The 23,305-nt window shown below is 48.6% G+C and overlaps 3 protein-coding genes across 9 annotated transcripts in view; 1 reads left to right on the forward strand and 2 right to left on the reverse strand.

The window, feature by feature from the left end:
- The window catches only part of POMT2 (protein O-mannosyltransferase 2), a 29,662-nt gene extending 24,726 nt beyond the window's left edge, over window positions 1–4,936 (reverse strand). The window contains exons 1-5 of one of the 2 annotated variants that reach the window (XM_064150419.1): window positions 4,781–4,936; window positions 4,089–4,173; window positions 3,212–3,316; window positions 1,989–2,097; window positions 1,082–1,190 (exon numbers count right to left, since the gene is read on the reverse strand). In XM_064150419.1, the coding sequence (XP_064006489.1) occupies window positions 1,082–1,190; window positions 1,989–2,097; window positions 3,212–3,316; window positions 4,089–4,148 (383 nt within the window). In that variant the 5' untranslated portion in view covers window positions 4,149–4,173; window positions 4,781–4,936. Of the gene's footprint in view, window positions 1–1,081; window positions 1,191–1,988; window positions 2,098–3,211; window positions 3,317–3,959; window positions 4,174–4,780 lie in introns of those variants that run through there. The other variant, XM_064150413.1, reaches the window with a different exon arrangement.
- Window positions 4,937–5,069: 133 nt separating this feature from the next.
- GSTZ1 (glutathione S-transferase zeta 1) lies at window positions 5,070–12,363 on the forward strand. Of its 4 annotated transcripts, none has more exons than XM_064150461.1 (10): window positions 5,106–5,210; window positions 6,525–6,576; window positions 7,252–7,319; window positions 8,098–8,178; window positions 8,611–8,736; window positions 9,201–9,276; window positions 10,088–10,140; window positions 11,381–11,430; window positions 11,983–12,132; window positions 12,222–12,363. In XM_064150461.1, exons 1-9 carry the CDS (start codon window positions 5,190–5,192, stop codon window positions 12,107–12,109), a joined length of 654 nt encoding a protein of 217 aa, XP_064006531.1. In that variant the 5' UTR covers window positions 5,106–5,189; the 3' UTR covers window positions 12,110–12,132; window positions 12,222–12,363. The 4 variants fall into 4 exon arrangements, with proteins under 4 accessions (XP_064006550.1, XP_064006531.1, XP_064006524.1 ...); XM_064150470.1 differs by adding an exon at window positions 5,920–6,031 and having other exon boundaries at window positions 5,134–5,210; window positions 11,983–12,363; XM_064150454.1 differs by having other exon boundaries at window positions 11,983–12,363.
- On the reverse strand, window positions 10,166–22,916 carry LOC135179054 (rab9 effector protein with kelch motifs-like). Of its 3 annotated transcripts, none has more exons than XM_064150433.1 (12): window positions 22,780–22,916; window positions 22,199–22,375; window positions 21,812–21,917; window positions 20,469–20,682; window positions 19,467–19,490; window positions 18,580–18,702; window positions 17,839–18,026; window positions 16,943–17,142; window positions 15,028–15,119; window positions 14,675–14,729; window positions 13,888–13,985; window positions 10,166–10,992 (listed from the first exon to the last, which is right to left on the reverse strand). In XM_064150433.1, exons 1-12 carry the CDS (start codon window positions 22,890–22,892, stop codon window positions 10,886–10,888), a joined length of 1,497 nt encoding a protein of 498 aa, XP_064006503.1. In that variant the 5' UTR covers window positions 22,893–22,916; the 3' UTR covers window positions 10,166–10,885. The 3 variants fall into 3 exon arrangements, with proteins under 3 accessions (XP_064006503.1, XP_064006502.1, XP_064006510.1); XM_064150432.1 differs by lacking the exon at window positions 10,166–10,992 and adding an exon at window positions 13,435–13,741; XM_064150440.1 differs by lacking the exon at window positions 10,166–10,992 and having other exon boundaries at window positions 13,892–13,985; window positions 15,020–15,119.
- Between the last annotated feature and the right edge of the window lie 389 nt (window positions 22,917–23,305).

Genomic DNA, 23,305 nt, shown 5'->3' on the forward strand with positions numbered 1-23,305 from the left:
ATGCCTGGACCTAGTCCTCACCAACAAGGAGAGAAGATGAAGGGTAGCCTTGGCTACAGTGATCATGAAATGGTAGAGTTTAAGATCCTCAAGGCATCAAGGAGGGTACATAGCAAACTCACTGCTCTGGACTTCAGAAGACCAGATTTCAACCTCTTCAGGGACCTCCTTGGCAGGGTGCCATGGGAAAAAAAAACCTCTGGAAGGAAAGGGGGCCAGGAAAGCTGATCAATGTTCAAGGATCACCTGCAGGCCCAGCAGCCCTTACTCTGCTCTCATCAGGCCCCACCTGGAGTACTATATACAGCTCTGGAGCCCCCAACACAAGAAGGACACTGAACTGTTGGAGTGAGTCCAAAGGAGTGCCACAAAGAAAATCAGAGAGCTGGAGGACAGGCTACGAGAGTTGGGGCTCTTCATCATGGAGAAGAGAAGGCTTCGAGAAGACTCTGTAGTGGCCTTCCAGTATCTGACGTGGGCCTACAGGAAGGCTGGGGAAGGACTATTTACAAGGTCTTGTAATGATCCAGGATGAGGAGTAACAGATTTAAACTAGAAGAGAGGAGATTTAAATTAGATAGTAGGAAGAAGTTCTTCACAGTGAGGGTGGTGACTGGAATAGGTTGCCCGGGGAGGTTTTGGATGCTCCCTCCCTGGAGGTGTTCAAGGCCAGGTTGAATGAGGCCTTGAGCGACCTGCTCTAGTGGGACATGTCCCTGCCTATGGCAGGGGGTCAGAACTAGATGATCTTTAAGGTCCCTTCCAACTTAAACCATTCTATGATTATATGATAAGATTTTCAGTTCCAGAAATACTATTTCTGCTGCAATTTCCTTTCATGCTACAATAATCTAAGTCTCTCTCATGTTTTACCTTAGCCACGATACTTTCTCCTCCGTTTCACAAATCCTCACACTAAATTTTTTTCTCCCCTACCATGACCCATTTTCACTCCAGATTTCCTGAGGCAATCTCATCTCAGCCATTCACCCAGACTACCAAGTGACAGACAAGTTCTATTACTTTATCTGTGTGAAAGTTGAGTACCTATGGTTTAATAAAATCAGCATCTTTACCTTACCTATCTGCACAGCTGTTACACTTCACCATACTCAAAACAGCTCCCATGAGGAAGAACATCAGAATGGGATCCAGGAGAATATACTGGGACAAGGTAATACAGCCTGTATCTGCAAAGAGACACACAGTGATGTCAATGAGGGCTGCAGTTTCAAAGTGAATCTAAGACTGCAGGAAGCCAGTCTCCTTAGTGTAGGCAATACAAGGGGAACAGGGGAAATTGCAGAAGCAGATCAGAACATTTCAGCTTTACAAAACCTAAGCAGTATCTGTGAAACACCACTTGGGAGGTGCTGCTAATATATTCAGATGAAGAGTGCTACAGACAGTAACGATCCACCAACTAAGGCACCAGGATGGTGCCAGAGGTTGCTACAGAAGAAGTCATCTTTCAGATGTTACCCATTAAAAATTAACATGGTATCAGTTATTTATGTCTCTGTGCCTCAGCATCTGTGTGTTCTCACAAAAGCTCAATTTGGGTAACTCCATTTGCAATGTTAATGTCTCCATGGCTCAATTCAACAAGGAAATGTATTTATTTATTACTCTTCCATAGTAATACTGCGGAGGCTGTTAAATACCTCTGTAACTCATACAGGAGTCATCAATTATTTCACTAGTGGGCAAAATTATTCCTGACTACCCATCTTATAAAAAATCTAAAAACTGAGATGAAATGTAGTCCAAAGCTGTGGTTACACAGGTAACAGAAGTATGTCTGAACTAAACAAAGCTGTAAACTCTCAAGATTTCCAAGCTTCACACATACAAAACAAAATTGTTTTGCTTTAGAGAACCTCTCTCATTAACATCAGTATCTTCCAGCTAGTTAACAAACAATAATCTACAAATTACATTCTCTAAACAAATAATCTGTTCAATTTTGCCACACCGGCAACACCTACCAAAAATAAGGAGGAAAGCTGTGAGTAAGGCTGCTGGTAGTGACTTTGACAGTTCCAACACTGTGAGGTAGGCAAAGGGAACCAGGCAGGAGCCAAGAAATGCACAGAACTGCAAGAAAAGAAGATCACCAAAGTTATAACCCTCCTCGAGGTGAACATGCATCCCTTCCTTTATCTTCCACAACTGCCAACAGCAGGAGGCATTGCATTATGTGAACTGACTCACTAAGAACATCATTTAAAAGCCAAAAGAACAAAGACACTGCTCAGAGAAGGACAACAGCTTGTTCTATTCTGTAGAGACATCAGCAACAACTGCTGGTCATTCTCTTGCTAGACAGATAGTCATAAAAAGATAGGTCAAGTAGGTGCACTACACATCCACCATACTCTTAACAAAACAACAGAATATGAAATCTAAGAAGAACACCCACAGGTTGCCTCTTCAGTAGTTCATTATCTCACGTCCTCTATACAAATGAGACTGAGGATAATTAGAGAAGAACAAACATAATTAAAATAAAGCAAGCAGGATTACAGTGTTTATTTTCTTTTCAGTGTCTGGTTCTAGAACTTGTCCCACATTTGGCTCAGGGAATTCTAGAACCATGAACTGCTAGAGACCTAGAAACTAAACCAAGACAGTGCACCTTTCCAGTTTTGATTCTTCCTTCTAGGTCAAGCAATTGGCCACTGTTTCTTATTTTGACTCGTGTTACCTGCTGTCAGTTTTATGAATATTGGTCTCCCTAGGTAGCAGAACAGCCAGGGTTTCAGACACAAAACCACTCTGAATAGTAATTCCACCCCCTAGCCTGACCCATTCCATCAGCTTACTCAGTTCAGTGTTACTGGTGGCAACAAGCTGCAGGTGGCAGTGGATTATGGCTTATTGACATCCTTGGCTCCTCAAAAGAGCAGCCAGGCACAATGGAGTTAGCAGGAGCCAAAAGTTCCCTTCACAGAACAGGTAAGATATCCGTTTTGCTTAGCACTGTAGTCCTACTAAATAGCCGTAAGAGTTGGCCTCACTTCACTTTCTCACCTGGCCTCTCACAGACAGACAATAAGACTTAACTCACAATACATCCCCTAACAATGTTCTAAGGAGCTTAAAGTACAAGCACCAGGCTAAACAGACCTCTGACCTGATCCAGAAGACAACATTTTGTTCTGAAAAGCACAAGAGCTAACGAGCCTGACAGCAGTCTGGAGAGCCTTACCCCTCTCATTCCCATGTAGTTGTGCTGCTCATATCTGTCACCTGGTTTTTGGAAAGGAAATGTACCATCATAGCCACTAAGGTAACCAGCAAGTCCAATCAGCATCTGAAGAGGAAAGGCAAAAGAAGCAGTCAGGGAAGTATCATTGGAGGAAAGACTATCCAAGTTCACAGTAGTTCTTTGGCTAAGTCCGATCCAGAGGACAACTACTTTGTTCAGACATAATCATTCAAACAAGATTATGTACAGAATTCACATGCATGCATACTGCCCTTGGTCTAAAAGCAGATCAGAAGGGACCAAAAGGACTTTGGCTGCTGACTACTAAGGACAACTTCCAGAGAAATAGCAGATGTGGGATATAGCAGAGAAAATTGGCTCTATAGTTTAGTAGTACTAAAAGTACTGTAGTTTAAGGTGACTCAGCCTGAAAGGAAGATTAACTCTCCACAGCAGTTTACCTTTTCCAATACTATACACTGTTGCTAGAAAAAGTAGATTCCAGAATAGCAAGTCAAGGTTTTCAGAGTCCTTTGTGCCAGGCATCTCGTCCACATGCCACCATGAACTGTTTGGTTCCCTATGAACTATGACCTATCTCCTACACACCTTGTAAGAGCTACACTTGCGCTTTTATCTCAAGCCTCTCAAATACTAAACATGCAATATAGTTTTGCTTTCCCATATTAGAAGTACTTTCACAAAGGAGAGATGCAAGTGGAGGCTCTGGGTGTAAAAATAAAATTACCATGATGCCAACAACAGTTAGGAAAGCTCTTGGTGTTCATCACACCCTTCAGCCAGAAGGATGGGGAAGACTTTTGTCGGCTCACTCCTGTGGGCTGCTTCTAGAACTTGTAACAGAAGAGCAGTTTACCTTCCCCAGTGGGGGATGGACATCAAAGAAGAAGGTCCGATTAATGTAGTAACTTCCCATCTTCCCAAAATGAGTTTCATCCCAACTGGGAAAAAACAAACAAACAAACAAAACCAACCATCAGCTTCCCATAACACTGAAGACAGTAAAACAATCCAGGAAGATATTTTTACTCATGCTTTTCATCACACAGAAGTTTAAAGCCGTGCATTCGGTACGAGACAATGCACTCAACTGACCGGGAAGCCATGGAGAGTTCTTCAGCCATTCCGGGGAGAGCCCTTCTTAGTGAACTTGGTATTAGCATCCTAAAACGTCTAACTTGCCCTTGCGATTCCAGATTAAGCTTAGAGGTGTTAAAAGGTCAGCTCACAGATGGCCCAACTGCCTCCCCCAAGCCCAGTTCCCTCTCTGTAAGGTAGCGGGGCCGGCAGTGTGCTGGCCAGGCCGCCGGCCCACCACCTGCCTCAGAACGCACACGGACCCCGTCCCAGCCGAGCCGGCCAGGGGCGAGTGCGGGCTCGGGAACGGGGCGAAGCCAGGGCGCCGGGGCGCGCTGCCCTCCGAGGGGGCAAAGCCAGCTGTTTCCGGAGCGCCGCCGGGAGGAGACAAGACACCCACGCAAAACCAGGGCTTTGGGCCCGCAGGGCGACGCCCTGCCGGAGGGGCACAAGCCTCCCCCCGGCCCGTACCAGACGTGCGGCGGCTCCGGCAGGCGGTGGAAGCGGGAGACAAAGCTGAGGAGAGTGACGAGAGCCAGCGCCGCCGGGCGAGCCGCAGCAGGCAGGGCAGCAGGGCGCGCCGCTCCCCCTGGCAGCCGGCGAGCCTCCCGCCGCCGCCGCTGCTGCTGCTGCCCGCTGCGCGGGGCCGCCCCGGCCTGGCCGCCCCCGGCAGGCAGCATCCGCGGGGCTCCGCGGCGCGCAGCGCCGGGCCGGGCGCGCTGCATGCTGGGCGATGGGGGCCGGGCCGGGGCGCGGGGCACGCCGGGAGATGTAGTCCTGCTCCCGCCGCAGTGTCCCGGCAGAGGTCTGGGTGTGGGGACGGCTCTGTGGAGGGTCGGGCGTCATCTTGTAGAGCTCCCGCAGGGCGGCGCGGCGCAGGATGAGCTCTTCCGCGGCCAAGGTACACAGTGCTGGCTCTGCGCTCTCCCTGCGGAGCGCTCCCGTCGAGCGAGAGACGCGCGGGCGACGATGGTGGCGGCGAAGCTACGGGGAGCGGGGATTGAGACGCCGACTCTCCGCCTTCGGCCGGCGTGACCCTGGCTGTCCACCTCGGCAGCTCTCTGGGATCGGCTTCGGGTGCCCCGGGCTCCCCGAGGAGGTCCCGATGGTGGCTACTGAGGGTAGTGCACCCCCGTGCACAGTCTCTGCAATAGGTTCCTTCAGCCCCGGCCTCCTCTCTGCTTCAGTGGGGAGCAAGGAATCTGCTCCCACGCTAAGTCAAACGAAGGCCCTTCAAAGCAGTGGTGGTGCTCACTTACGAAAACTGACCCATGTGTGCTGTTGACGCCAGCACCTGCTGCAGAGGTGTCAGATCCCTGGTTTATTCTCCAGGGCTATATTTCTTTATTAACAACTGCTGAGAGCCTGACAGGCTCTCTGGACATCCTCTGTTACTTCTGGACAAAAAGCTAAGGAAATAAGGATGATTCCTAAATGTGCTTCCAACCTTAAAGCAGGCTATTGGTTCTGACACCAGGACTGGAGTTGCCACATAACACAAGGTGATGTGGACACATCTGACTGCAGTTGCTCAGGATAGGATCCGAGTGGCTGCTTTTAGTGTCCTGGGTATGGACCTGGGGGCATAGTCCTTTTCTCATTGGCTTTAGGAAAGAAGCCTGCCTCCATGGCAGCTGGCTTAAAAAGGAAAGCAGGGAAAGCAGAACCACTGCTTTCATTTCATGGCTTAGACTGCATACACCGACCATGGCATCTGAAAAGGTGAGTGCTTGAACAGAGTAAAACTTCTGGGAAAGCTGCCTTGGTGCTAGAGTTCAGGTAGATATTAATTGTTCACCCTCTTGGGTGTTTGGAAAGAGGCCTGGCCCTGTCCTGTGTGTCTGGAAAAGCTGTTTCTTGCCACACAAATACCCAGTGCAGGTGCTTAGCACCAAGCAGGGGGAAAACTTGTTCCAGAAATCTTAAGATGGGATAGTAGTTAGCAACCTCTGACAAAGAGGGAAGCTTCATAGGGGATAATTTGGTGCATTGCCGGAAACATCAAGTGCAACTGAATATCAGACAGTCAGCATGAAGGACAGTGACACTACCTGGCAGCCAAAAAAGAGTTACTTTCAGAAAGGAGCCTTTTCTGACCCAGATGTTGCTTTTCCTAGCCTAGCAGTTCCTGAAATGCCTTCTGTTCATGCACTGGTCTCCTTACAATGCTCTAGTGTTACCACCATATAACCATTTTATCTCTTCCTCTCCTCAGCCAGTTCTCTATAGCTATTTCCGAAGTTCCTGCTCATGGAGAGTGAGAATCGGTAAGACTCAGTCTTATCTCTTACTCTCTTGGTGTTATTGCAGTATCTCCCCTTCACTAATGCAATTAACTGGTCACTTATTAAGAGGGAGATCAGCAAACATGAACTTGGAACTGCGAGGAATCTCCGCGGTGGGAGTGGAGAGGAACAGACAGGAGGGTGTCACTCAGCCTGCAACTAGTTAGAGGGAAGTACTCCTTTTGTAAAGCTAACATGCTGCAGGTAGCTGTTTCTTCCACGCTACCTGGAGGGGCCCTGCACTGTTTTTACACAGGCACTGCCTCAGTCTCTGGTCTGCCCAGGTCTTGAGAGCTAAGCAGGGCTGGGAACGGTCCCTACTTGTACTGAGACAATCTTAAGCAAAGTTTTCCAGGTAAGTAGAGTGCCTTCTGCCTTCTGTAAGCCAAATCAGGAGGTTCTGTGCAGCAGAGTGGCAAAACTTATTTTGAAAACTGCAGTGCTTTTGCCAGGACTGACCTTCAATGCTTTGGTCTGGCAAATGCCAGAACACTATCCTCTTGGTGGACTAAGGTCAATTTTCTCGGGAGATAGGGTCTTCTATAATTTTAAAGCCATTCTTCTCTGAAATGAGGATGGTAACATTTCCCTGAGCCCATCACCAGTGGAACTGGTCTCAATGTGCCTCCCTGAAGCTGTACACTCTGCTTTCCCTAGCACTTGCTCTGAAAGGGATTTCCTATGACCTGGTGCCAGTCAACCTCCTGAAGGATGGGGGCCAGCAGGTAAGGATACAGCTACCATCACTCTCTCCAGGGGTGCTGAACTTGGGGATCATTTGGAGAATTGAGATTAGCACGAGAAAGTTCACAGCCAAAGTCACTCAGTTCCTCAGTTTTTCTCTGTAATTAGTAGTTGCTTTCAGCCACTATTCCCTGGCATGCAAGACAGGAAGAAAATGACTGCCAGAGACTAAAGCTTATCCTTCTCATAAACATCTGCGACTGACTTTTGTAAGGCCAAAGGCCTTCTGCTCCTGCTTAGCATGATACAACTGAACATATCCAGTGTACAGACTTCAGAGAAGCTGCACTGCAATTTAAATACAGACTTGACCTCACTCAATTAACACCAGAAAGTGTGTGTGAGTTGCAGGGGATGTGTGTCTAAAAGATGCTAAATGATATAGCAAGGGGCTGCAAACAGCTTGTCAAAGGAAGAGGTGGGTTGCTAGAAATGATCATCACAGAGAACTTACTGAGGGGGCTGTAGCAGGGAATTGTGCACCAGGTAGTAGCACCAGCTTGATGTGTCAGTATGGGCCAAGATGGAGTTGGAGAACTAGAATGGTAATAGTGACACTGCTGCAGTGCCACTTGTCCTGGATTTTGTACTGTTGATTTTTCAGTAGGTAAGGCAATCTGCCCCTGGATGCAGTGATCCCTGAGCCCCAGTGAGAGCCCTTACTGAAGTAAAGGGAAAAGCCAGGTGAAAAAAAAAATAACTGAGTTCTAGGGGGAAAAATTACCACTTCTTGTAGTAATCTCAGGTTTGTTTCCACAGTTTTCTGCTGAATTCAAGGCAATTAATCCAATGCAGCAAGTCCCAGCCTTGAAAATTGATGGCATCACGCTTTGCCAGTCTGTAAGTTACCAGACACATCCCTATGTCATTCCAACCTGCTGCCCGGTCTGGAGGAGTTGACTTTGCCCCATCTTTTCCACCAACACTCTCATATGTGCATGGGAAAAGAGATGGCAGTTGCAATAAACAATCCCACTTGGGGCAGAAATAGCACATGGCCTCTGCTAGCAAACTGCTGTCAAAGATTTAAGCTCAGTTCAGCTTTGGTCTGTATCTTCACCTTTCACTGAGCAGTTTGTGGTCTGACTTAGATGGCTGTGCTGGGGTTTGCCTGAAAGTGCAACTGAGCTAAATGACAACGAGGTCCCAAGCAGACATACATTCTGTAGTTTTTGGATTGGTAATAATCTTCAGTCAAAAGCTGTTGCATTCTCTTGGATCAGCTTCCCTTTCCCGGATACCTTTCCGGTGACCTCCTTATCTGTGTTACAGCTAGCTATAATTCATTACCTCGAGGACACTCATCCTAACCCCAGGCTTCTGCCCCAAGACCCAAAGAAGAGAGCTCAAGTCAGAATGGTTGCTGAACACATTACTTCTGGCATTCAGCCACTCCAGGTATTGTCATATCCATGCAAATGAGAAAACCAGGATGGGTTTCTAGGTGTCTGTATCTCAGAGAAGCTTAGCCAATAGAATGGCAGACCTTAAGGCTGTTAGCAGATTCAGTCTCTGCTTGGCCTCTACCTCATCTGCCAATGGCAACAATAAGTATTGCCTACAGAGAAAATCTTATAGCACCCCAGGATTCTTTCCAGAAACAGCAGAACCCACATGATTTCACTGCTGGGCCTAGGAAGAAGACAATTGAGCAACCCAAAGGTCAGAGCCAAAGCTGTTACAGAAGAACAATTCTAAGACAGCAGGGTACATCAGTGAGGGTGAAAACGGGGCTGACCCAGCAGGCTGAATGCTGGGGGTTCCAGCTTGGCAGGCCCTTAACTCTTCTCCACATAATGAGGCAGTGGGCAAGCTGCAGCCAGCAGTAGTCAATCTAACCTGGAGACTGCTTGCCTTTGCAGAACCTGAGCATCCTGAATGCAGTGGGGGAGAAAAAAATGGAATGGGCTCAGAAGTACATCACATCTGGCTTTCGAGGTGTGTCCCACATCCAAAATGATCAGCACTTCAACTGACCCTTCAAAACGCTGCACCTCTGGGGTTTTACCTTCCTCTCTGAACAGAACAGGCCTTTCTTAGCTGGTGTGCTGGGATCCTGCCCTGCTGGCAGAGAGAGTGCTCTTATTGCCGAGCCCCTTACCCAGCGTTGGTAGCTTTTCAGGGTCTCAGAGGACCTGTCTCCAGGGCAGTTCTGTGCATGGAAGGGGGAGGCCTAGGGCTTCCTGCATGTTGCAGCAGTTAGTTCATCCTGAAATATGAGGGCCGACAACAGTTCCTTCCACCTGTCTGCTCCAAGGTGCCTTTTGCGTTGAAGGTATATCAGTCTATATTGATATGCCTTTGTAATGCCATTGTGGGATGGCAAACTCCCACAGAATCTGGCAAGTAGTAGAGTATTTAGTTACCTCCCTGAGGGAAACGTGGTGCTTTTTGTTTCCCCAAAGTGCTGGAAGGGCAGACACCTGTTCCCTTCTGCAAAGGTGCAAACTAACTGAAGCTTTGCATTATTTCCCTCTCTGCTCATGTACCTCTACACTGCCTTCTTAGTATTTGAGGTGCATTGTGTGGAGCAGCTGAAAAACCCTGGTCCCAAAAAGCTGAAGACTCCCTTAACTGCACTGTTGCAAGATTTCTGTTCCTTCTGGGTTCTGTTCCATACTGCTCTTTTTTGATACTTATCTCAGGGTCAAAATGCCCTTGTTCATAATTCACAGCTTAAAAGATATTTGGAGTTCCTTTCAAAATGAGTTTCCAGTGTCTCACTCCAATGTGTCACCTCTCTTGATAGCACTGGAGCAGACTCTGCAGCACACTGCTGGGCGCTACTGTGTGGGGGATGAAGTAAGTATCAGAGAGCACTGTGTACCACTGAATAACTGAGAACCCCTGTATATTCCAAAAACTAGGAAAGGAAAGAAGGTGTGGGGACACAGCACAACCCCAACCTGTGCTTGGAGTGCTGCCTTCACCCTAAAAGAAACAGCTGCATGGATCCTACTTAGGCCATTACTGACTTGCAACTAGTTAGAGAGGTGTTTAGTTCTCCCTGTGGCTGATGGCCATGCTGCAGCTGTACCTAGGATCTTGCTGCTACTATAGAATGTGGAAACTGATTATATATGTTTCATCTTTTAAGAGAGTTGAAATTCTGTCATAGGGGCAAAGTTTGACTCAAGAACCACAGATTCAGTTCTTCACTGTGCTCTGTGGAACCTTTAACAAGGCTGTATTGGGGTTTTATTTTGATTGTTTTTTTTTTCTCTATCTGTCCAGTTATAGTGTGGATAGACTTCAGAGAGCTCACACACAAGCTGGTCTGACCCTTATCAAACTAGAGGCCACTTGGGCCTCTCCCATTGAGTAGTTCTAGTCAGCAGGCAAGTGGATCTTTCCTATAAAAGCCTGGCAGAACAGGAAAGCTCCTGGAGTACACTGTAGCATGGAGGACTATCTAGTAGGAGCCTTATGCAACTGGAACCCTTGGTGGGCAATGGGTAGTTACAAGATCTTGTGCTAAGTGCTTTCTGAAGGGCACTGAGGACTTTGTGACCTGGGGAGTGGGATGAGGGCAACTGCCTCTGTGCAGCTAAGCAGCAAGTCCTTGAGTCTTTTCAGATGGTGAATCCCTAAGCCTCTGTGCAAAGACACTATCACATAGCAGGTCTTGACATTGGCAGAAGCTTCTAGATAATCCTGCAATACAAACATGCAAAATTTACTCATCTTCTCCCAGCCACACAAACACCCTCCTCCCTCCGTTGCCTCCCTCTGCAGCTTGCCAGCAGACTTATTTGCTCAGAGGCAGTTGCCATAGAAGCACAGTGTCCTTGAGGTGCTCGCAATCAGCTGGTAAATAGGAAGTTCCCTGAGGGCTGATGGCTTATTTTGCTAGTGACAACTATGAAGTTCCTTTCCATGTATCATTGTTGTATTATTAATGCTGGATTAAAGAATGAGATTGTTGTGACAACTCCTGTACTAGATGATAAAATAATTTCTATCCTGCTTTCCAAGCCTGCCGCCACAGTGAAATGTGATGGGACAGCCTCTGAGTTACTCTGACCTCTTTTTGCATTTGCAGGTTTCCATGGCTGATCTGTGCTTGGTACCTCAAGTTTTCAATGCTGAAAGGTAATTAAGGCTAAGCTTGAGGCACTCTTCAAGGGCACTTATTCCTTGTTCTGGGCTGTCAGAAAATCATCCTTCCTGCCTGGGATATCCAGTTATGCATTCTTCCCTGCATTAATTTTCCTATGTCACAAATACTGTCTCTTTTGGAAGCTCTTGGAAATAAGGAGCTGTGCTATCTTCTTGGAGTTCCCTTTGAGAAACCTGATCTTGTGACCTTAGAAAAGGTTGCCCGGGCTCCACATCTTCTCTCCCTGTTTCCCCTATATTTGCATGGCACACAATGGGAAAAGATAAATCAGACTATATTTGCTGAAAGCCTTAAACCTATGCTAGCAGTGGCTGCATGATTCCCAGGAAGATCATAGTGCATTTGTATGCTATACTGCACACTGTGTAAAAGCCTGAAGATGAAACAACCTTTCCTCTAGTGCTTATTTTCAAACCTACAAGGATGAACCTTTTTTCTTAATGTAAATGTAATCTCTCAGATTCTCCTGTACTGGGCAGGCACAGCACAGTGCTCTGCCCTTCTGATGACAAATTCTTTTACAGATACAAAGTGGACATGGGTCCATATCCCACAATAACCAGAATAAACAAAGCTCTCCTGGAGTTAGAGGCATTCAAAGTAAGCCACCCATCCCGGCAGCCAGATACTCCTGCAGAGCTGCGAGCTTGAAGCCCTTCTACTCATTAAATCAAGTAAGCTGGAGTGTCAAAGAAGAAAAGAGGTATGGCTTGAGTAGGACTTCAGTGCCAGCAGCAAGCCCATCGTCTCACTTTCTTCTCAGGGGGAAAAAAGAGAGGCCCTGGAAGTAGCATGGGTGATTTACAGGAGCTATGCCTGTGCTGGGAAGCTTGCAGCTACTTCTGACTGCATTTTTTTCTATCTGATGTATCTCCATGAAGCAATTAAAGTAGAAGTATCCATAATTAGTCCCACTAATATGGCTTTGGGTTGGGGAATGTGGCCATGAACAACTGTGAAGCATTGAGCCAATTCTGAACTTTACACAAGGATTCTTTGTACCATCTACAGAAAGTGCATCAGGGAACCAGTGCATGCAGCGTGCTACTAACCTAGCAGGTCTGCTTGTCCTTGCAGCTGCCTCAGAGCTGTGGCACAATCATCACTGCTGTGAATATGAACAGTAAGAGCTAGTCTCTGACAGAAGACAGCTTAATCCAAACCCTTCTTGGGTCTTGCGAGAGCTCTAAGCAGTTTTGCCACCCCTTGCAGTGACAAGAGAATGACTGCCTGAACAGCTGACTTGCACTTCCCCCTGACATCTAGCAGCAGCCTTGTGGGATTTATAACAAAAGCCTGCCTAAAGCAAATCTAAGTGGTTATGCCCTAGTTGGCAAGACACAACCAGCTCACTCCCATGCACCAAAAATTAGGACAATCTCTTCCTTCTCCCATCCTCAGGACACTGCTCTAGGTACCTTTCTAGTCCTCAGCTGCAGACTATTGCCCAAGCAAATCCCACCCCAGATTCCCTCCAAACCAGAATCATGCCTGCATTTTCATCATGAGGCCTTTCCAAGCAGCAGGAATAAATCCCATTCATAGAATGGTTTGGATTGGAAGGGAAGAATATCTAGTTTCAAGCCCCCCTGCCGTAGGCATGGACAACCTCCACTAGACCAGATTGCTCAAGGCCTCATCCAACCTTGCCTTGAACACCTCCAGGGAAGGGACATCCATGACCTCCCTGGAAAACCTGTTCCAGTGTTACCCAAAAACACCTCAAGAATTTTAGCCCAGAAACCTGTAGAACAAGAGGGGAAACACACAACTCCATGACTGTGTTCCTGTGCAGGTTCAGTTCAGATCCCACTGAGTATTTTGGCACTCAAGGTACCAAGCCAGGGACATGGGAAGAAATTTATGCCAGTCTGATGCTGTGTATTGGCTACTTTAAGATGCCTTCAGAAGGACTTTACAAACCTATGATCTCTTGGGCCAAGGTAGCATTCACCTACATACAGACAGTAGGACAGTTACGTTGCTTGGACTCATTTATTGCCATGTATGTCTGTATTCAGGCTGGTGAAAAGCCCTTTCTGTTCCACCTCATTCTGAGTATTGTGCATTATCCTAGGTCCAGCTGGATCTTGACTGTGCTGTTGTAAAAGGACCCAGCACAGTTGGAGCCCCCAAAGACCAGCACTGTGTGCAGGTTATGCTCCTGTTTGTTCTTTTTGTCCACATCCATCAGGTGGGCAGGAGTCAAGTCAAGCAATGTGTGGCCAGCTCGGGGCACAGAGCAGAGTTCATGATGGGTCACTGTGCTCCATGAAAGAGTATCTGAAGTAGAAAGGAGCTATTAACACTGACAAGTCCATCCCTAGTCCAAGGGATGAAACAACAAGTGGACCAGCCTAGGTATTCAGAAACACCACTGCAGCCCCATAGTCACTTTGAGCTATGAAAACAGGGAGGAAGTCACTCACCTAGGTGGAAAATGAAGGCATCCTGCAGGGCTCCCTTGGCATTGCAGCCTCCACTGATCAAAACCTTCTGGTCTGACACAGCTAGAGCTGCATGAAAACTGACCAAAGCAAAGCCAAAAGATGGTTACAAGAAAACTTGCTGCTGCTACCTCAACCTGCAATGGGCAGCAGTGCACAGACTTCAGCAGGAGGCTGGGGGCTTAAGCTGCAGAATGGAAGCTAGCTTCTGTTTCCCTTTTGTTACAACATGCTGAATAGCCTTGACAGAGCTGTTTGCCTCCACAGGTGAGGCTATAATCAGGCCTGAAAAGCACTTTATTATCTCAGAACGAGCTAGTAAAACACCTGTGTTTTGCTCTGTGGAGTGAGAGAGCAGGCTAACTGGGTTTTGGTCTGATTTAGGTCATGGTTCTAGTGGGCAACAGGGTCCTTCAGAAACAGCCTAGTCCTGGTTTAGTTTCTTCTTTTCTGTATGCCTCTTGTATTGCAGGTACTGTGGAGACCAAACACCAGACAATACAGTTCACTAGCACACAGCAGAAAAATTCTCCTTGCCTGAAAGGCAGATTTCCATGGAGACCAGGAGTTTGTACTTGACCTCTACCCTACAGGCAGCAACTAGGACAGCACAGGACTTTCTGGTCCCACAGCAGAGGAGCAATCCACTGCATTTTGACTAGTAGAGCAGAGATAACACAACTGGGTCTGATCACAGGCACTGTTTAAACTTGGCTTCAAAGAGAAAGGACAGAGGAAGAGGGTTCCTGGGTCTGGAGCAGGATCTTACCAGCGTGCAGAAGGCTGTCCTGCAAGGAGAGGCACTGGTGTGTACTCCATGAAACCTGTCAACCAGGAGAAATGCAGGTGAAATGGTCAAAAAGCTCAGCCTCATAACTAGACAGAAACTGACATACTCTGCCACATCAGCACTCTGCATTCTCTGTTACCCAAGAAATTAGTCTTGTGGTTTTCCCCATAGTTACCCCAGAAAGGATTTTTTTTGCCCTTTAGTTTTTCATCTACACTGACTAGTCAAGATTCTTTTCTAAGTTAGTTCTACCTTCCCATCAAGCATGCCTCATTCCCCAGTCCTTGCCTTAGAATAGACCTTCCCCATCCACCTAGCACAGACCTTCTTACCCAGATCCAGGATATGCATGTCACTGAGGTAGAGAGAAGTCCTTCGACCCCCAAAAATCAGCAGCTTGTTCTTCAGCAGAGTAGCTGAATGCCTGGGCAGAGAGGAAAGCAGTGAACACAGTACCCCAGGCAAATGAAGGGCTTGGAGTACATCACCTACGAGGAGCATCCAGGGAGCTGAAGTTGTTCAGTCTGGAGAAGAGAAGGCTGAGGAAGACCTCATCAATCCTTACCAATACCTGAAGGGAAGTTGGAGCAAGGAGGAGGCAGCCTCTTGATAACAAGCAACAGGGCTAGAGGAAATGGTTACAGGCAGCACCAGGGTAGGTTTAGGCAGGATATTAGGAAGTATTTCTTCACTGAAAGGGTTATCAAATGCTGGAATGGTCTGCCCAGGGAAGTGGTGGAGTCACTATCCCTGGGGGTGTTTAAGCAAGCTCCTGGCAAAGCTGGCAGCTCGTGACTTGGGCAGATTCACTCTGATATGGATCAAGAACTGCCTAGAAGGCCGGGCCCAGAGAGTGGTGGTGAATGGTGCCACATCCAGTTGGCAGCTGTCACCAGTGGTGTGCCCCAAAGGATCAGTGGTGGGCCCAGTCCTGTTCTTTACTGATGATCTGAGTCCAGCATCAGTAAGTTTGCAGATGACACCAAGCTAGGAGAAGGTGTTGATCTGTTGGAGGTTAGCAGAGCCCTGCAGAGGGACCTTGGATGGGTGGGCAGAGGCCAATGGGATAAGATTTAACAAGGCCAAGTGCAGGGTTCTGCACTTTGGCCACAACAACCCCAAGCAGCGCTACAGGCTGAGGACAGAGTGGCTGGAGAGCAGCCAGACAGAAAGGGACCAGGGGGTACTGATAGATAGTAGCTGAGCATAAGCCAGCAGTGTGCCCAGGTGGCCAAGAGAGCCAATGGCATCCTGGCCTGCATCAGGAACAGTGTGGCCAGTAGGACAAGGGAGGTTATTCTTCCCCTGTACTCAGCACTGGTCAGGCCACACTTAAGAGTACTGTGTCCAGTTCTGGGCTCCTCAATTCAAGAGAGACGTTGAGGTGCTGGAACATGTCCAGAGAAGGGTGACAAAGCTGGTAAGAGGCCTGGAGCACAAACCCTATGAGGAGAGGCTGAGGGAGCTGGGGGTGTGCAGCCTGGGGAAGAGGAGGCTCAGGGCTGACCTCATTGCTGTCTACAACTACCTGAAGGTAGGCTGTAGCCAGGTCGGGGTCAGTCTTTTCTCCCAGACAACCAGCAACAGAACAAGGGGACACAGTCTCAAGTTGTGCTGGGGGAGGTACAGGCTGGGTGTTAGGAGGAAGTACTTCCCAGAGAGAGTGATTGGCATTGGAATGGGCTGCACAGGGAGGTGGTGGAGTTGCCATCCCTGGAGGTGTTCAAGAAAAGCCTGCCTGAGGCACTTAGTGCCATGGTCTAGTTGACTGGATAGAGCTGGGTGATAGGTTGGACTGGATGATATTGGAGGTCTCTTTCCAACCTGGTTGATTCTATGATTCTAAGCAGCCTATGGACCTGGTGTTCAGGGATGTGGTTTAGTGTTGACCCTTCAGTGCTGGGTCAAGGGTTGGACTGAATGATCTTTGAGGTCTCTTGCAACCAGATATATTCTGTGATTCTGTATCTTCATCAAGTTGCCAAAACTGACATTTCACCCTTGGGTTGTCATAGCTTCAGTTTGGACCTGTGTCTGCCCTCAGCCACTGCTACCTAAGGAGAAAATCCCATCAGGATTCATGACAGGAGGTACTGGGAATCACATTGCTCAAACCATAGTCCTATCCTAGGAAGCAAACATTGGAAAACAATCACACAGTGTGTAGGAAACTATACTGGGGTGAGACAGAAGGTGAGCAGAGTTTTCCTGCTCTATTTCAGAGGGCTAGAATATGGGCATCCTCACCCGAGTCTAGGTAGAGGCTTCTCCCCTTCTAAGATGGGCTGGTACCAAATTTCATGCTCTGGATTGAAGACATAGAGCATATTGCTGCAGGATTCCACTGCCACTGATTCCTTCCTGGGCAAAGTCCCTCCGAAAACAAAGAGCTCCTTGTGATAGATGGTTGCACTGTGGTAGGTGAGCACTGGCACCCTCCCTTTAGCCTGGAAAAGTTTCAACATACTTTTGTCATGAGAAGTGCATGGTTTGCTGCATGACCTGTAGGAAAGAGTCCCTCCCACATCATGCAGTGAGTTCAGCAAGTATTCATTTTCACTTTGTTTGCTCCCTAGCCAGAGATTTGCCATACAGGCAGACAGTAGATCCTCTGCATACTTTGTACCACCAGAATGGTCTGATGAGAGGAGAAAGTTTATCTCCTAACCCAGCCTCAGAAGACAGAGAACAGAAAGATCTTATTCTATACAAAAAAGGCTTGTTCTATAAAAGCAATGTTGTGATAGCCAGGAGAGCCCTCTGTAAGGACATGACAGGCAACTAAGGAGCCTAGAGATCTGATGTGCTTACAGCAGTCCATGATTTGAGAAGACCAGCTCTTTACCTCAGCATTCAGTGCAGCACCATACAAAATTTGAGGCCATTTCCCTCTGCCACTTACAGAGTCCTCCTACCCACAACCTTGGTCAGCCACAGCATTCTACAGGAACTATCTCTTCACCTTGCTTCACTCATTGTAGGCACAACCCCTGGTTTCTAAACTTGTAGTCCTTTAACATAGCATTCAATGTCAATCCCAACTGAGCAGCTCACAACCTGCAGTAATAGTGGCACACTGCCACATTCAGTCAGGACCTGCCACCTCTCCTGCACTTTTATCTTGGAAGAGCTGCACTACTTACAGCCACAAGGAGCCATTTCCAGGTGACTGTGTCCAGAATGTAGATGGTGCTGTAGTCTCTGTCCTCCTTTATGCCTCCAAAGATGTAGATACGCCTGGTGTCTGGATCATAGGTGGCTGTGTGACCATACAAGCACAATGGCATGGCATTTTGTAGCTGGAAGTCCACTGGAAGCCAGAAATCGCTGTCTGTTGGAGCAACACCAGACAGATGGTGTGGAAGTTCAAAGATGCTCTTGTTTTTCTCCATAGTTAAAGAATATGTCATTACATTTTCACTCAAGACCACTCATCTCCTCTTCTAAGTCAGGCCTAGAAGGGACTCATACAGAAATGTTTCTAAACAACGAAGGGAGACACCAAGTATGTGGGGAACACAAAGACAGAAAACAGGATTGATGGGGTGCAGAAAGCTGCAGGGCACTGGAATTTTACTCGCACTTCTCCACCAGTTATCACGCACAGACTGCAAACTGCACTGCTGCTTTTACCCCTTAAAACTCACTCAGCTCTTTCCAGACCTTATGCTTTGGCTCCTGGAGGGCTCACACACACAACCCCACAGCCTCTCACAGCATCTACACTGTCAGCTCAGCTGAGAGATGTGTATCCATGCTAGGAGATGCGACACTTTTGTTGTCTCCTCCCTATGCACAGAATCCCCAAGTACCTCCTCCCATGTGCATGAGCTGTGAAAGAGTCCCACTGACCCCACTGCCTTTGATAACCCTAAAGTTCCTACCTATTTCCAGCTTCCAGAGTGCATCCTCACAGGACTGCTGATTGATGCCTTGTCCACCGATCAGAACAGCTGTCCCCAGGTCACTGAGGCACATCGCATGGCACCACCGTGGGCTGGGACTGCCTGGGGAGGGGAAAGCACAGGGCTGCGAGCAGTCAGACAATACACCTCTAGCTCCCTTCCCTAATGGGGACAAGGCAGACAAAGGCTCAGATGGAAGAAGTGGGAAGTCAAAGTCCCTAGGTTCTATCCCTCTGGATGGCAAGAGAGCTTCCTGAGGAAGGCTTTCTGTTGGCTTTGGAGAATAATTACCGTGTGAGAGACACTGGTAGCAGAGGGAGGCTCCAAGGAGTCTGTCTGGATTTAGAATGCATGCAGGCTGCCACTTCAAACAGGCTTGGATACCCCTGCTTGATTACTCATGCCCAGAAAGAATATCCCAGTTATGGCATCTCCCTGTGTTACCCAGGGACAGTTTGTCAGTGCCTAAGATAGAGCAAACAAGCTTGGAACTGCTTCCAGAGATATTCCTTGTACTGCTCTGTTTCTGCTCTTTGCTTCTCCCAGGCCCTTGTGGTTGGCTGAGCAAGCTAAAAAGTGCTTTTAAATCAAAATCTGTTTCACACCTTACCCTTTGCCTCAAACAGCTATGTACCCAGAGGTGTGCCTGAGATTCAGAGGGGCTACAGAACATACTGCAGAGCCTGGCAGTACTGGAAGCACATATACTGAGAGCAATTGCATGGGGAAGAATAATGTATACACACAACCTACTTGGTATCACTGAGGAGACAGAGGATGAGGTGTGAGACGCCTGTGACATTAAAGGGAATGGCATCACTGAGTGGCTCAAAAGACAAACCAGGGCCTAGGAACCAGATCCTCACCTTGCAACTCCTCCACTGCCAGATCTGCAAAGGAAACACAGAGATGTCCCCATAAAGAACACAGCCAGCAGACATACCCTGGAAAGTGCTCAGCTCTAAGTTCCAAAAGGCCTTTAGCCTTCCTTATTCCAACTTCTAGAACAAAGCTACCTCAATGCAACAAACAAGATGCAAGACCAAAAATCCTAAAGAAAGTCTTAGCAGAAGAAATGCAGAAGACAGGTAACAGCAGGACACTTTATCATGCTGTCACCAACGTATCGTATGCCTCTGACAGAAGCTCATTTCCCCCCTTCTCACATTGCCTACAGTGAGTGACTTCATGATGAAGCTTCTTACTTCATGAAGTGAGAGTCAAGCCCCACTTGTCACTTTTACATGCAGTCACTTTTACATGCAGAGCACTGAGTTACTGTCAAACAACACCACACAAACTTGGCCACATCCTGGAGCTGACTTGGAATTCACACTCCAGAAATTAAAGGTTCAAAACCATTGGCAGCTCCCTTCTCACTACTGAGCAGTGAGTACATACTGTTATACTCATTATACATATATTCTTTCTCATATTTTCTGTACTTTAATAATAACAACCACTGTCTTCTGTGGACCAAGTGTTAGGAGGAGAACAGGCAGACTACTGGAGAATTCACAGAACATCATAGTAGGTAACTTTCTTATGCCTTAATTTACCCTTTTGTAATACAAGACTAACAATACTTGCCTTTGTTTATAAAGCACTTTTACAAAGAGGCAGACACATTATGTTATGGTACAGCATCCTGTGCTAAAAGTATCCCATGTTCTATTTCTGGCCTTTTGCCTACAGGCAAAAAACCATCCTCAGGCAGTTTATCCAGGACTAAGGAACAGTTCTCAGTGTTTTTCAGGCTAAGACAGCCAAGCCCATCTTGCCTTTGAGGGACACAGAAAAATGAAACTTCTTGCCCAGCAGCATTCAGACAAGATCTGTAAAACAAATCTGGAAGCTGCTAGAGTTACCTTCTTCATTGAGATGTCTCTCACATGTTGTGGGTTCAAATAAAACTTTCCTGGGCTTCTTGGGGTGGACAGGACTCCTCCTCCAGGCCTGACTGGGTTCCACCTTGTGAGATGGTGGCTTAAGGGCACAGGTGTTTGCCAGAGTACTCAGTGGTGGGTCCTTCCTCCCAGGCCTAAATGCTCTAGCAGTCACCTCTGAGCTCTGGCCCTTAACCTGTTGACAAGAATCTCAGTCAAATCAGCCCTGAAAAAAAAAAGAAGACCTGAGGCCACTGTTAATACTGAGCCAGAGATCAGTTTTGTGTGGTGACTGTTTTCAGGCTCATCTTCCTTCCCTCTGGCTCATAAGGGCTAGCATGGCAATGGTATCAGCCACCAAATATGTGCTCATTAATGCAGCTACCTGCTGCTACATGCCCAGCAGTCTGCTTTCAGACTGCAGGCTGCAACAGGCACAGCTAGCACAAAGCACCTGGAAAGGCAGAAAGACCCTCTGTGCTAGGAGTGACCAGGCTGACAGCCATACCACCAAGGGCTGTTACATTCAGTCCTTCCAAAGGCATTTCAAGGAAGAGTTCCACTTTCTTTAGCACAAGTGAATCCTCAGCTCTGACAGTTGCCTAGCTAGGCCTCCAATTGAAGACAGCAGCAGCAAATGTTTCTGCTAGACATCGAACTCAACAGCTACAAGTGAGGGAGAAGATACTAAGCAGAGATGGAAAACTGAGAGGAAGTCTCCAGGGTACACGTACTGTAGCAGGCTTCTCCACGTCCTGGCCAGGGGGCACATCGCCTGCTGGAAGCACTGGGGACTGGGAGCTGCCTGGGACAAGGAAGGGGCGGGCTGGCGTACTGCTGGAGACACCGCGGAGCAGCTGCAGCAGAAACAACAACAGCGAGAATAAAAGCACACGCCAAGCGGGCTGGGTTCCACCCACAAGGGGTGCGCAAAAAGATGTCTTGCAAAGGACAGATTTCCTGCAAGGGAATAGCCCAGCCTTCACCTCTGGCATCAACAGAAAAAGCAAAGCCAGGCACTGGGAGATGCTAAACCCAAGAGCTTCAGTGCAAGGTAAAATAACTGTGTCAGTACCGCAGACCCAGTGAACAACTTCTTGCTACCCATCTCACACTCTGCACAAGGCATTTTGTCAAAGCCACCCTTAGGCAATGGGCCTTAGACAGCACAAAGAGTTTAAGGCTCAGCAGATGTGCAGTAACAGATCCATGTGAGGCAGCTCTGCCTTGAAATAGCAAAGAGGAGAGGATGGGAGAGGAAGTTCTGTAGCTCGGCAGTGACAGTGACCCAGGGCAAGAAGAGAGGAGAATCCAGCTTCTTTTACCTGTCCATTGACAGTCAAGATAAGTTTCACATAGTTGCCTTTGTCCATCTCTTTCAATGAGGCCATGAAAATATCTGTTCTCCAGTCACCTTCCCACACCAGAGACCTGCACATGGAAGCAGGGGTTTTCAGCTCACAGGAGACACTGACTAGGGAAAAATTCCTGCCCCCACACTAGCTGATAACATCCCCAAACCAAAAAAAATAAAGTCTATCCCTGAAAGCAGCCACAAGGAAGCTGCTGAAAGCATTACTAGAAGGAAACACCATGGTGGAGGACCAGAAGGCCTGAGTGGATTTGGGACAACACCAGCAAAACCAGGCAGCGCCAGAGAGCAGAAAGCTTTTCCAGTACACCCCTCTTGACACCAGCAGTTGCTGTCGGACCTGCAGGCAGGCTCCAGCGTTCCGAGCTGCTGCGGCGCGATGCCTGGTGTCACCAGCACGTCCACCACGACACTTGTGTCCGCCGAGTAACAGCTCCAGTCCCCCAGCGCAAACACCACCAGCTGCTTTGGCAACGGCAGGGGCAGCCAAGCCTGGAAACCCATCTTGCTGGACTGGCTGCGAGTGGAGGAGACAGAAACACAGCAGAAAACACAGATAACCACCCAAGAGCGAAGTGGAAGGTCCAAAGACATGGAAAGGTCTGAAAACACGCTCATGCCACGGTAGGGCAAAAGGAAAGGGCTCATGTAAATGACAGTGGGGACTGCGCGGGGAAGCAGCGAGGAGCAAGCGGCAGCCTGGGAAGGGAGCGCTGCCATCAGGTAGCACTGCCATGAGGTAGCACAGCCCCGTGCATGGGCAGCTCCAGCCGAACGGCACACCGCGGCGCGGAGGTCGCCCCGGCCCGCCGGGGAGCCCATCCCGGAACAGGGACCGGGCCGAGCCGATCCCAGCGCTCCGTCGCAGCCCCCAGAACAAGCACTGTTGCGACGAGAGACCCTCTGCTGTGCCAGCCGCACCTGCCGAGCCGCCGCGGCGGCTCCAGCAGCCCCCACAGCACGTAGAAAGTGAGGCCGCCGCCCTGGGCGCTGCCCCCCAGCCTCGGCCGGGCCCGGCGGCAGGCGGGCAGCATGGCAGCATGCGGCGGCGCCAGCCCCAGGCTGCCGCCATTAAAGCTGCGCGGCGCAGCTGTGTGCGGCCGCCGCCGGCCGCCGCCCCCGGCTCAGCCAGTGCGGACGCCCGCAGGGGCGCCGCGCCCTGTCCGCGCCGCCTTGGTCGGCGTTAGGAGCGCCCGCAACCGCCGCTCCCGCCCCCATTCAGCCCTAGGAGCAGGCGGTCAGGAGAGCACGGGCAGCAGCTCCGGCCCTCTCCTGCCAGCACCCACCTCGCTGGCGGGGCAAGCTGCACTCAGTGCCGGAGCCCAGACCACACATCCCTTTGCGGGGAGAGAGCTCGTTTGGATTCCTCGGTGCTGGCATGGATACACATAGCTGTCGTGAATAACAGCAGGTGTGAACCTTTTGCTGAGAAACTTTTTTTTCTCTT

Source organism: Pogoniulus pusillus, chromosome 1 (genome assembly GCF_015220805.1).
Source record: "Pogoniulus pusillus isolate bPogPus1 chromosome 1, bPogPus1.pri, whole genome shotgun sequence".
Taxonomy (NCBI): Eukaryota; Metazoa; Chordata; class Aves; order Piciformes; family Lybiidae; genus Pogoniulus; species Pogoniulus pusillus.

Bases quoted from the DNA above. Each gene is read 5' to 3' on its own strand.
- GSTZ1 (XM_064150454.1), top strand. From the start codon at position 5,190: ATGAGCTCTTCCGCGGCCAAG. The intron at 8,179-8,610 runs GTAAGTTACCAG...TCTGTGTTACAG, and splicing joins GCATCACGCTTTGCCAGTCT to CTAGCTATAATTCATTACCT. The intron at 8,737-9,200 runs GTATTGTCATAT...TTGCCTTTGCAG, and splicing joins CTGGCATTCAGCCACTCCAG to AACCTGAGCATCCTGAATGC.
- LOC135179054 (XM_064150432.1), bottom strand. From the start codon at position 22,892: ATGCTGCCCGCCTGCCGCCGGGCCCGGCCGAGGCTGGGGGGCAGCGCC. The intron at 21,918-22,198 runs GTCCGACAGCAA...TTCCATGTGCAG, and splicing joins ACGCTGGAGCCTGCCTGCAG to GTCTCTGGTGTGGGAAGGTG. The intron at 14,730-15,027 runs GTAAGAAGGTCT...CCTGGTTGACAG, and splicing joins CATGCATATCCTGGATCTGG to GTTTCATGGAGTACACACCA.